Source organism: Cornus florida, unplaced genomic scaffold (genome assembly GCF_030987335.1).
Source record: "Cornus florida cultivar Cherokee Brave unplaced genomic scaffold, ASM3098733v1 CherokeeBrave_3.0.0_Hap2_Chr01, whole genome shotgun sequence".
Classification (NCBI taxonomy): Eukaryota; Viridiplantae; Streptophyta; class Magnoliopsida; order Cornales; family Cornaceae; genus Cornus; species Cornus florida.
Window position 1 is genome coordinate 111,783,229 of NW_026775571.1, and position 12,301 is coordinate 111,795,529.

Consider the following 12,301-nt stretch of genomic DNA (forward strand, 5'->3'; position numbering starts at 1 on the left):
TATCATGCAATAATCAATTGAGACATTTAAGCAACATATATCACAAGTGACAAGTATATAAAAGAGATAAAGATAAGAAATTGCAAACAATGACTCGGCGATTTAGCGAGGTTCGGAAACTCCTACTCCTCGGCTCAAGGTCCCCCTTGAGACTTCCCAAATTCACTAAAGCTTCTCCTTAATGGTGGAGAGCAAACCTTCAATTTGAAACAATACATTGCTTTTCTTCCTTGCTAGGAGAACACCATTCTCCTAGGCTTTCTTTTGAGTCACACCGATCCTTGACAATAACTTGTAATAGAAATGAAGTGTACAATGAATCTCTCAAAGACAGTAGTACAAAGTTTAGCTCACAACTATAGTAAAGATGAATATATATATGAAGCTCAAAATTACTAAAGTGGAATGAAATGTTAGAGAGGAAATGAAAGCTCAATGAATGCTTCTTTAATGATCTTCAAGGATGGTAGAATGCTCTCTCAAATAGTGTATTTAATTCTGCAGACCAACCATCTATATATAGAAAGAAATATCATGCTCAATATTGCTGTTAGAGGTGGTTGGGGATCAATAAATGAAAAGGTTTCCGGTCGATTTCAAAACCCCAGAAGGAGCCGGCTTTTGTAAAGAAGAGGAGGCGGCTCCCTTGCCTTGAGAGCCGGCTCTTCATTGCATGGAACCGGCTCCCAGCCTCTAAAAGCTTGCTCCCTATTTTGGGAGCCTGCTCTTTGGTTGGAAGACTGATTTTTTGTTGAAAAATAGCTACTGGAATGTTGGTAGCCTGCTCTGTCTTTCATGGAGCCTGCTCCATTGTTGTATGAGACTTAAAATAAATTTATTTTAGTCCTATCTTCTCTTTCTATGATGTGTGGCTCATGTGTGAATGTGTTTATGAACTTTATGAGCTGATTTTATGTTCTTTGAAAATGAAATGAGAATGGTTATGCATGATCCTATAATTTTGAGATTCAAGTATAGATTCAACAATACCTTAACATTGAAGCCTAACCACTCACCAACCTATCTACCCCTTTTCTTCATTCTTCGACCATGATCGTTTAGGCTTGAGGAAGTCGTGCTTTCTTTCTTTGAAAATATTTGAATGATCGTTGTAGTCCGAGTGATGATTTGATATGCCTCTGATCACTTGAATCGATTGTTTGAAATATTCGGAATAAACTCTAACTCATCACATTGTATCCATTGCTTGGAATGCTTGGATTTAGACCTTATAGCTCATCATTGAATCTATACATTACTTAATGAAGATATTAGTACTAGAACAACATGAATGTTTTGTAATCAAAATATTGGATTGATCTTTTAAATAAAATCCTTAAGGCCAACACTTATATTTATATTTTGTCAAATTTAATTTTTTTTAAAAAAACTTGTAAAACGCGCGGATTACATAACTAGTTAAAGGTTCTCTCAAAGGCTCTCAACCTATGATCATTCAACCTCGTCTTCAAAGCTGAGTTTTTATATTCCGCCCAAGAGAAGTCCGTGTAGAGATACTCTTCCCCCTCTTCCATTAGTGAGGATATCGGTGTTATCTTCTGGGTCAAAGGTGGTGCTCCAAAGAAGATCATTGATACCCTTGATTTTGAATTGTGAGATAAAACTCTATGCTTTACACTTCTAAATCTTCCATTAGTTAACACCTGCAACCAGCGCCCCAAATCAATTAGAATTTTACCAAAAATTTACAATATTAAATTAAAAATTACCACCATTATGTATACGTTTGTTCGATTTTTTGAAAAAAATAAAAATAACTAGGGTAAATAAATAAGTTAAAAAGAGAGAAAGCTATGTTTTACCTGCAAAACATCCCCAATGTTAATGAAAAAAGAGAATGGATCAGGTGGGACCGAGACCCATGTCCCATCACAAAGAGCGATTTGAAGTCCACATGTATTGTTTGATCTAAGGACTGAGATTATTTGGGGGTCTGTGTGTTCCCCAAACCCAATAAAATTTTGGTTTCCAAATGCTTGAAGCTCAGGACACGGTGGATAATGATTTATCCTGAGAATCGAGTCACTGTTATAATCTCTCAGGAGCTTACTCAAAGCATTCCTGGGCCCAATCTTCAGAGCATCAACAATAAGTTCCAAAACTTCAAAACACATGTTCTTCACTGCAGATACATAATCGTTGAGAGCAGACCTACATCATATATAAACAGAGCAATACATGAATAATTTAGTATTTTTAAGAAAGAAAGAATACAATTTTTTTTTGTTTTTTTAAATAATCCTTACCAGAAAATTGCTGGGTTTTGTGTGGAAATGGAGAGAGATGTCTGGCAAAGGAGTTCAGGGTTGGTGCTGAACAGGAGGTATTCAAGCCAACCCATATCTCCATTTTGTCCAATTGTCTTGTTAGCATATCCAAAAGGATTGAGAGGGCCAGCTTTATCTTTGTCTGGCTGTTCCAAGTCGAAGAATTTTATAGCTTCGACTTCCAATCTGGAAGTAATATCTATGGATACACCATGATTTATTAGCTTAAAAAAACCAAACTGTTGACAGGCGTCAACTATATGGTTCTTGGCGTCCGGACTGGAAAGGTTTATCACTGGAATTCCAGTGAAATGGTTGATGGAGGGGTTATATGGTTTGATAAGAGCGAGCTTTTCTAGTCCAGCTGTTTGGGGTAGAGCCAACATGTTAATGTTATAGAGAGAGAGACAGCGACAGAGAGGAGTCTTTTTAGGTTGAGAGAATGAGAGTTAGAGTTGAGAGTTGAGGAAGGGTTGAATGAGAATTGTTTGGGGGTGTTGGGTTGTGGGGGTGGGGATGGTGGTGGGGGTGGGGGTATTAATAGGCGAATGCTCGCATAAGAGGTGAGGCGTTACTAATTATAAGGGGACGACATCTGGCTTTCCGTCTTTGCTCATCCATTTATAATTTCGAGGGAGGAATGCTTTATTTTTTCCGATTCTTTGCCAGGTAAAACAGAAAAAATAATGGGGTATAATTTAAGGTATTTAATTAAAAATGATTTACTCTATATATATATATATTTTTTTTGGCTGGCATCGAAACTTACCTTGGTAGTGTCCCTTGGGGACCCACCCCAGACTACAAATAGGGGATGTTGTTGACAACATCACACTTCAGAAATAATTTCAGTCGAGAGTTATAATGGTGATGGACGAGTTTGAAATTGGGATAGGACCCTTCCCAAGTCATTACCTTACTAACTCGGTCAAGTTCCCGGAGCAAATAATTTACTTTTGCATTAAAAGTAAGTGACATTTTTTTTTTTTTAAATACTTTACTCCACAGTCTCCACTGTTATTTCTCAGAAAATACTACTACTTGAGTTGAGTGGTATTGTTTTATTTTATTGTGAGAAAAAAAAAAAAAAAAAAACCCCTTATATAATTAAAGAGTACAAAAATACTGTGTGAATATTCACATAAAATGTGAAAAGATAAAATAACATATAAATTCACATTATATCCAGCTATTAATTATTATTATTATTTTTTTTTTGGGAATTATTACAAGTTTCAGTTAACTTTATGCACAGTTTTTATATTACTAGTAAAAACACAATTGTGTGTATAATTGTAAAGTAAAAAAAAAAAAATGTAAATGATATATATATATAAGAATAATTTTATATTATTTAAATTTTCATTTATTGAATTTCAGTAGGTTAATTTTTAAATATTATTATATTTTATTTCTCTAATTAAATTTTCTTTTATTGAATTGTAGTATTTTCTCATACTATATTATTATTAGTAGTATTTTTAATATTATGTATATTTCTTTTCTCTAATTAAATTTTCTTTTATTGAATTTCATTGCTTTAATGTTTTAACATATATATACATAATGGGCATATGAGGGTTTACTTTTTTATAAATTACAAGAAAGTTAAATTGGTAATGTTATAAATATAATAGATTTGATTTTTTAATCGAGATAATTAGTTTGAAATAGCTAAAAATATAAAGATGGACGCTGTTTATAAAAGGGAGTGTGTGTGTATATATATATATATATACACACACACACATTTATGGACTTGGATCTGTTAAATTTTTTTTAAGTTTTCCTAAATTGAATTCTCTGCATATGGACAAGTGATATTTAAAATCTATCTACTACTTTTGTTAAACTACGTCAACTAATTTAACCAAAGTTTAAAAACTGCACCATTTTGAAATAAGAAAAATTCACCATACTTTAAGGACACGAACGTCTCCTCTTGCTCATTCCCACGACTGGGAGAATATTTTACATCAAAAATGAATATTCTTTCTCACGATTTTTTGCGAAAAAGTCTCCTCTTGCTCATTCCCAAGACTGGGAGAATATTTTACGCCAAAAATGAATAATCTTTCCCATGATTTTTGGCTCCTAGAAGCTCTGATTCACTCTTTTTTTCTTAAATCTAAATTGCAAAATTTCTCTCTTTATTCACTCTTTTTTTGAAATCCAAATTGCAAAATTCCTCTCTTTTTTGAAATTTAAACTGCAAAATCGCTCTAGTTCACTCTCTTTTTCTAAAAATCTAAATTGCAAAATTCCTCTCTTTTTTCACTTTTTTTTTTTTTTTTTTTTTTTTTTTTTCTTCTGAAATTTAAGTTGCAAAATTCCTCACTTTTTTTTAAATTTAAATTACAAAATTCATTACAGAGCCTTTTAATTTGCACAATTTATTTTTGGCCCGAAGTATTCACCCAAGCAAGAAGAGAGAGAGAGGCAGCGATCTTTTTCGGAAAAGATGAGGGAGAGAAAACTTAACGTCGTTAAAGTATGGTAAATTTTTTTTTTGCAGTTTTCAAATATTTGTAAATTTTTTTTTATATCAAAACAGTGCAGTTTTTAAGTTTTTTTTTTTTTAAATAGTTGACGTGGTATAACACAAGCAGTAAATAGATTTAAATATTAGGTATCAATTTGTAGATTATTCAACTTAGGATAGCTAAGAGAAGATTTAACTTAAAAAATCCAAGCCTTAAATTTTCTGGTAATAATTCGTTACAGAGTGTTGGTATTCTTTCTTTCTTAAAAATACTAAGTTATCCTTGTATTGTTAAAAATACTAAATTACTATTCTTGAATCACACATGTTCTGAAATATTGAATTGATAGTTGATTCTTTTGACCGAAGAATGCTTTGAGAAAACTGTTGAGACTCTATTTTTAAGATAAATCACCACCGGCATATTTTAAACTGTAAATTTTAATACCAAAAGTTATATTAAATTTGGAGAACAATACTCTATTTTTTAAGTTGGATTTTGGAAGTGTTCCACCTCCATCCTGCAGCATGTGAAGAGGGCGTGCGTATGTTGTTGTAAATAAATAAATAAAAGTTATAATAAATTTGGAGAGATGTTTTTCTTTAGCCACATTTTATTTATTTTTTGCACCTTTTAGTTTTATGATTATTATTATTTTATTATTATTTTTGAAAAGTTCCTGTTTTTATAATTAATGTGATGTTATCACTTATGGATATGCCGGTATGTAAAAATAATAATAATAATAATAAAATAAAATAATTCATAGTCTCTGGGTTTTTTAACGGGAGTAAATTGTTTAACCAAACACTTGCAAAATATTTACACCGAACAAACATTTGTAATAAATTATTTAATCGAATAATTTTTAATTAATTATTTATATTAAATATAATTAAGTAGAGAGTTCAACTTTTCTATTTATTATATAAATAATTAATTAAAAAAATAGTTTAGCAACTCACACCAACTATCCTATCTACTCGAACACTACACTGAAAGTGTGTTGAATCAAGAGTAAGCCTCTTATGCAAGAATCAACACAATATTTTGAAACCACTTTATTAAATAAGAGTTTATCCATCCAACTTCTCTCCACCTCACTCCACCCAATTTTCTGACCGTCAACAGAGTTTATCAAGAGTAGAGTGCCTGCACGTGAAGGCCCACGAATCTCACGTGTCGTCACACACAGCAATAATTGATTTACATTTTCTATAGAAATTGATAATTCTTTCATCACTTATTTTATATTATATTTGAATAAATCATGAATAAAAAATAAATAAACAGTAATGTTTTTGTTTGAAAAAGGTGAACAAGTGAAAAGAAAAAAAAACGATTTTAACCAATTTATTATCATACGTTTTTTTTCTTCTTTTTTTTTTTTTTTTTTTTTTTTTTTTGGTATTTATATTACAAAATAGAATACAGTACATAAGTAAATATCTAAAATTGTAAAATAAATAATAAATAATAATATCTAACCTATATTTTTGCATATAATTATCAACATAAAAAAAATGTAGGTTAGATATTATTCTTATTATTTATTTTACAATTTTAGATATGTGTACTGTATTCTATTTTACTCTTAAAAAAAGAAAAAGAAAAAGAAAAAGTCATACATGCCCTCTTCACATGCTGCAAGGTGGAGGTGGAGCACTCCCAAAATATATGTTAATATATTATATTTCCTTCTATATGTATGTATGTATATATATTACATATTGAAGATGCAAGAAATTCATACTCTCTTTCTCTCTCTAGAATTCTTACATTTCAACAAAAAGATCTCCCTTATTCTTTCCATTCCTTCTCCTATTTATAGATATTTACAAGATATTTACAAATATTGACGGATTGCTGGATCTGGGCCTGTTCCTCCATAAGTCCTGGTCACCTTTGATGGGCTTATTCGCGTTCGGCCCATATGGCAGTGTCTTTTTATGGGCCGACCCAGCTATACGGACCGGATGTCGTGCTTGCAAGTCAGATCCGGCCCATGTCGTCCTGGGCCTCCTCAACTGCCCCCATAATTGCCCCTTATTTAATAAGGGGGTAATTATTGATGGCGTCTCATCATGACGTTGACGGCTCGAGAAAACCACGTGGGGGAACGGACGGTCAGATCCAGAATCAATGTTCCGGGGCTCGATGAATTTTTCGCCTTCCTGACGCTTCGGCCCTCGGGCCCCCCTCGCCTTTATAAGGCTCTAGAATACCACTCCACGCCTTTTTACCGTCTCCATCATCAGTCAAATCTCTCTCTTTTTAGAACAGTGCTAAGCTTTTTCTGGTGAAATCCTTCAAGAGTCATTCTTCCAGCGATCTTGCAGTCCTCAGAGGTTAGTTTTGTTCTTTTTTACTTTCGGCAGGCTTCTAATTACCCCCTTTTAGATCCTTCAAGCACTTCCACCATGGTTGTAGATCTGGATGTTCTTCGTATGAGACTTAGACTTCCTTACAACATCGAAGTTAGGGTTTGCCCTAAGGACGTTAACATTATGACCGGTGCCGGCCTCCTGCCCGGCGAAGTCTTATTCACGAACCTTCAATTGAATGTCGTTAGGTTCCCTCTGCACCCTTTCTTTAGTTATGTGTTCAATAGATTGGGGATATCCCCCCTGCAGGTAAACCCCAATTTCTTTAGAATCATATCCGTTATGCTCCTGTTGATGCGTGACAGAAATCTGGACCTTGACCTCATAGATCTTCTTCTGTGTTATAAGGTCAGTAAGATCCGTACTAACGAACCCTTCTACCACCTCTACCCGTTCGAGAAGATGTCCATATGTACGGACACAGTAAAATCTGAAAAGGGTTGGAGGGATAGCATCGTGGGCATTAGTGGGGCTTGGTCTTCGCCGGCTGCAGAGGGTTACCCAATCCCGAGCGCCTTTGGTGTCTATTCTGTTTCCTCCTATAAGAAATTCAAATCTCATAAACATGATTGCCCCTGCGAAACATGCGTTCCCCGTTTTTGTACTTTCTTATGCCGTTCCTTAGGAATACCTTGTGATGACTTGAGCTACAGTGTTTGCAGGGATAGGAGATCTTCTAGAGAGAGAAAGAGAGTATGAATTTCTTGCATCTTCAATTGGCGTCGTCTGTGGGAAATCGCATGGAAGTTTGGTTGATCAATGAGGAATATCGAGTGGATTCAGACCAATTCGGTTGATCGAGACTCGATCTTTGGGATTTGGATCCAGATCTGAGCGATTGTGACCTACTCTGGAGGAATTACAGTTCTTGAAGCTTTGGCAGAAGTGGCTTCAGATCTACGCAACAACGAGTTGTTCGATTGTGGCAGGATCTGACGGATTTAGAGTTCAGACAATTCAGATCTCGTAAACGGTGAGCATAATTCGGAGAATTCGAAACCAGATCTGAAAAATTCCCACTCACGAAACTCGGATCTACTCGCGAACTTGAGATTAATGCCTTTACTCCGTTCAGGAATAATGATAGATGAAAGCTCCAATCCGATGGAGGCTGTTCAGCAAACAAAGCTTGAGGAGTTGATGAACTTGATTGAAGCTCTCAAAAAAGAGAATGCAGAATTGAAAGCTGGAATGCAACATCGACAAATACCTGCGGTTTCGCATCCACTTCCGGTCGGTGAAGGAGGCGTTCAATCTAATATCGCGCGTCAAGGCGAGCAGGACGAGAACAATCAGTCAGCTCACCACCGTGATGAAAGAATGATGGACAATTTGCCGCCAAATGTTCGTCGAGTTGAGGATCACGAAGGATCGACTCACGTTGATCCGCGACATGAGCAGATTAGACGGAATGAAGCCATAACCTTCGATCCGCATCGGGAAAGGTTCGACCGAGAGGAAGTGATAGAGGTTGATCGCCGTCGAGTAGCGTCGCCTTGGCAAAGAGAGTTCATAGAGGAACGGTCGTTCGATCCGTCTTACCGGCCCTCCATGGCTACTATCACTCATCGCGGTTCGGAGGGCAGAACCGTAACTCACAGAGCTACCGCTGGACTCCAGAGAGAGAATGAAGCTCTCCGATCCGCAGCTCGGACGGTTGATTCACCATTCACCGATGAGATCTTGAATGCCCCGCATCCAAGGAAGTTTGCTATGCCAGTCTTTATTCTGTTTGACGGAACAACCGATCCGATCGATCATGTGTACCATATCCAGTTGAAAATGGCCCTGAATACGGAAAACGACTCTTTAATGTGCAAATGTTTCCCTACAAGCCTAGCCGGACCGGCGCTCAGCTGGTTCAAAAACTTGCCTAGGAGCTCCATTGGTAGCTTCAGAAACCTGTGCGATCGGTTCATAAGCCAGTACTATGGGAACAAGCGCCCGCCGAAGGACATCTCGAGCCTATTCACGATGAGGCAGCACAAAGATGAACGTCTCCAGGCTTTTCTTACCAGGTTTAATCTCACTAAGAGTATGGTGATCGAATGCCACCCTTCTACAGCAGTTCAAGCCTTCAAGTTAGCCATGACACGTGGAACTCCGTTTCACACCAGTCTGGTAGTGAACACGCCGACTACTATGGATGAACTCAATGAAAGAGCCGATGGCTTTGTGCGCCTAGAAGAAGAGGAGGCAGCTAATGCTCGGACAGCGTCGCTCGTGTCGACCGAGGAAAAGTCCAAGGCAAAGATCAGGCAGAAGCAGGCTCAGCCGCAACGTCAGACCTCTTGGAAGGCAGAAAAAAGGTCCAGGGAGGAAGAGCTGATTACTCTGCCGAAGGTCACTCTGGCGAGGCTGTATCAGGAGAACAAAGATAAGTTTCATCCACCACTGCCAATTAGGCAACCCCTCGAACAGAGGGATCAGACTAAACATTGTGCTTTCCATTCCGATTTCGGTCATCAGACTAACGAATGCAGGAACCTGAGGAGGCAAGTGGAGATGTTGATAGCTAGAGGGGAGTTCGCGAGTTATGTTCAAGGCTCGGTGATAGAGCAGAATCGACCGGTGGAACAAATAAAAAGGAGTCATAAACAAAGCTCCCACAATTCACAACCAGTTCGTATAATCAATGCTATCCATGGTCGACCCGAGCCTAGTGAAGAGTCAGATGAGCTACTCCGGGCGCGCCTGCGGCAGGCGCAGATGAAGAAAAGGGTCAGCAGTGTGAATACTCTACACCAGCAGAGCCCATCGATGCAGATAAAGTTCGACTGGACAGACCTGCAGCGTGTTCAACTGCCCCATGAAGACCCGTTGGTAGTCAGTTTGACAGTGGCGGACTGCTTGGTGCGCAGAGTTCTGATCGATCCTGGGAGCAGTGCGAATGTCATGCCGAGGGACACATTTGATAGGCTCGAGATTAAACCAGAGAGGCTCAAGCCCACTGGAAATCCCTTGTTAGGGTTCGATGGGAAGAGGGTGGAGCCCGTCGGGATGGTGGAAGTAGAAGTTCAAGCTGCAGAACGAGCTCTTATGGAAACTTTTGTGGTTGTAGAAATTCACCCCTCGTACAATCTCCTGATGGGAAGAGGATGGATTCACAGAGTCCAAGGTGTACCCTCAACTCTGCATCAGGTCATGAGGTGCCTCGGACCCGATGGAGATAAAGTGATAGACATTCGGGGGGATCAGGTTGCAGCCAAAGAGTGTTATTCCGTCACACTAAAGTATGCTGGGAAAGGGAAGGCGCCCGTCCGTTCGGCAAGCCCCAGATAGCAATTACAGGAACCTCCGCCCGAGCAGAACAGGGTGGAGGAGTCAGTCGACTTGACCGAGGAGCCCCTTCTGGATGTGCAGATCGATCAGTCCAGGCCAGAACGAACTACCAGAGTAGGTATAAGACTGACCAGAGAAGAGCAGCAAGAGCTAGTGGATTTCTTGTCCCACAATGCCGACGTATTTGCATGGAGTCACCTAGACATGCCTGGAATTAGTCCCTCCGTATCCTGTCATTCCCTGAATGTCAATCCCAATTTCAAACCAGTGAAACAGAAGCAGCGAAGATTTGCTCCAGAACGTAATCAAATCATAGCGGAAGAAGTCGATAGGCTGCTTGATGCTGGATTTATCAGAGAAGTGCACTACCCTGATTGGTTGTCCAACGTCGTTGTCGTGCAGAAGAAGAATGGGAAATGGCGAGTATGCATTGATTTCACCAATTTGAACAAAGCCTGTCCGAAGGACAGCTTCCCGCTGCCTAAGATTGATCAAATGGTGGATGCCACCACCGGGTATGAGCGTTTAACCTTTCTGGACGCTTATTCAGGTTATAATCAGATCCCTATGGACCCCGCAGATGAAGAAAAAACTTCTTTTGTCACCGAGCGAGGAACATACTGCTACAAAGTTATGCCTTTCGGACTAAAGAATGCGGGAGCAACTTATCAAAGACTTGTTAGCAAAATTTTTAAGAATCAAATGGGAAAGATTGTGGAAGCCTATATTGATGATATGGTGGTAAAGAGTAGGAAGAAGGATGATCATCTGAAGCATCTGCAAGATGTATTTGATGTACTGAAGCGATATGGGATGAGGCTCAATCCAACCAAGTGCTCGTTCGGTGTGAGTTCCGGACAGTTTTTGGGACACGTGGTCAACCGCAGAGGCATCGAAGTTAGCCCCGCTCAAGCAGAGGCTTTGATTAAGAATGCCGAGCCAAAGACGATCAGAGAGGTGCAAGCCCTCACAGGACGAATAGCTGCATTAAGTCGATTTATTTCAAAATTGTCAGATCACTGCAAGCCGTTCTTTGACACGATTCGGAACCATGGAAGGCAGGTCTGGGGGGATGAGCAATGACAAGCATTGACTCATTTGAAGGATTATATGCAGAATCCACCAGTCCTGTCAGCCCCAGATCCGGAAGAAAAGTTATTTTTATATCTTGGAGTATCTGGTGTCGCGACAAGTGCCGTTCTGATTCGTTGCAAGGAAGGGGTGCAATACCCGGTATTTTATGTAAGCAAAACAATGACAGAGGCAGAACAAAGATACTCAAAGGCCGAACGGGTGATACTTGCACTTGTAAATGCAAAAAGAAAGTTGAGGCATTATTTCGAATCCCACCCCATAGCTGTTCTAACAACTTTTCCAATCAGAACGCTTATGCACAAGCCAGAGCTCTCGGGCAGAATGACAAAGTGGGCCATAGAGTTGAGTTCATTTGACATAACGTATGAACCGAGAACAGCTGTCAAAGGGCAAGCGGTGGCCGATTTCCTGCTAGAATGTGATTCCGAGGATACGGAAGAAGACCTTAGATGCGACTCTTGGAAACTTTTTGTGGATGGCTCCTCTAACCAGATGGGGGCTGGAATTGGGATCAAACTGCAAACCCCAGAGGGTACTTCCTTGAGTCAAGCGCTCAGACTTGAGTTCCGAGCCACCAATAATGAAGCGGAATACGAGGCGTTGCTAAATGGGTTAAAGTTGGCCAGAGAGCTACAGATCAAAAGTTTGACTGTGTATAGTGACTCGCAGTTGATTGTTCGGCAGGTAAATGGTGAGTACGCGACCAAGGATGACACGATGGGGGCATATCGTTCTGCCGTTCTGCATAAAGCCAAGGACTTTGCAAAGA

General features: G+C 38.9%; 1 protein-coding gene across 1 annotated transcript; it reads right to left on the reverse strand.

The window, feature by feature from the left end:
• Window positions 1–1,415: 1,415 nt before the first annotated feature.
• LOC132316691 (gibberellin 2-beta-dioxygenase-like) lies at window positions 1,416–2,674 on the reverse strand. The gene is made up of 3 exons (XM_059767052.1): window positions 2,268–2,674; window positions 1,824–2,172; window positions 1,416–1,664 (listed from the first exon to the last, which is right to left on the reverse strand). The coding sequence occupies exons 1-3, from the start codon at window positions 2,672–2,674 to the stop codon at window positions 1,416–1,418; spliced, it is 1,005 nt and encodes a 334-aa protein (XP_059623035.1).
• Window positions 2,675–12,301: the final 9,627 nt, after the last annotated feature.

Bases quoted from the DNA above. Each gene is read 5' to 3' on its own strand.
- LOC132316691 (XM_059767052.1), bottom strand. From the start codon at position 2,674: ATGTTGGCTCTACCCCAAACAGCTGGACTAGAAAAGCTCGCTCTTATC. The intron at 2,173-2,267 runs GTAAGGATTATT...TATATGATGTAG, and splicing joins CAAAACCCAGCAATTTTCTG to GTCTGCTCTCAACGATTATG. The intron at 1,665-1,823 runs GTAAAACATAGC...CGCTGGTTGCAG, and splicing joins ACATTGGGGATGTTTTGCAG to GTGTTAACTAATGGAAGATT.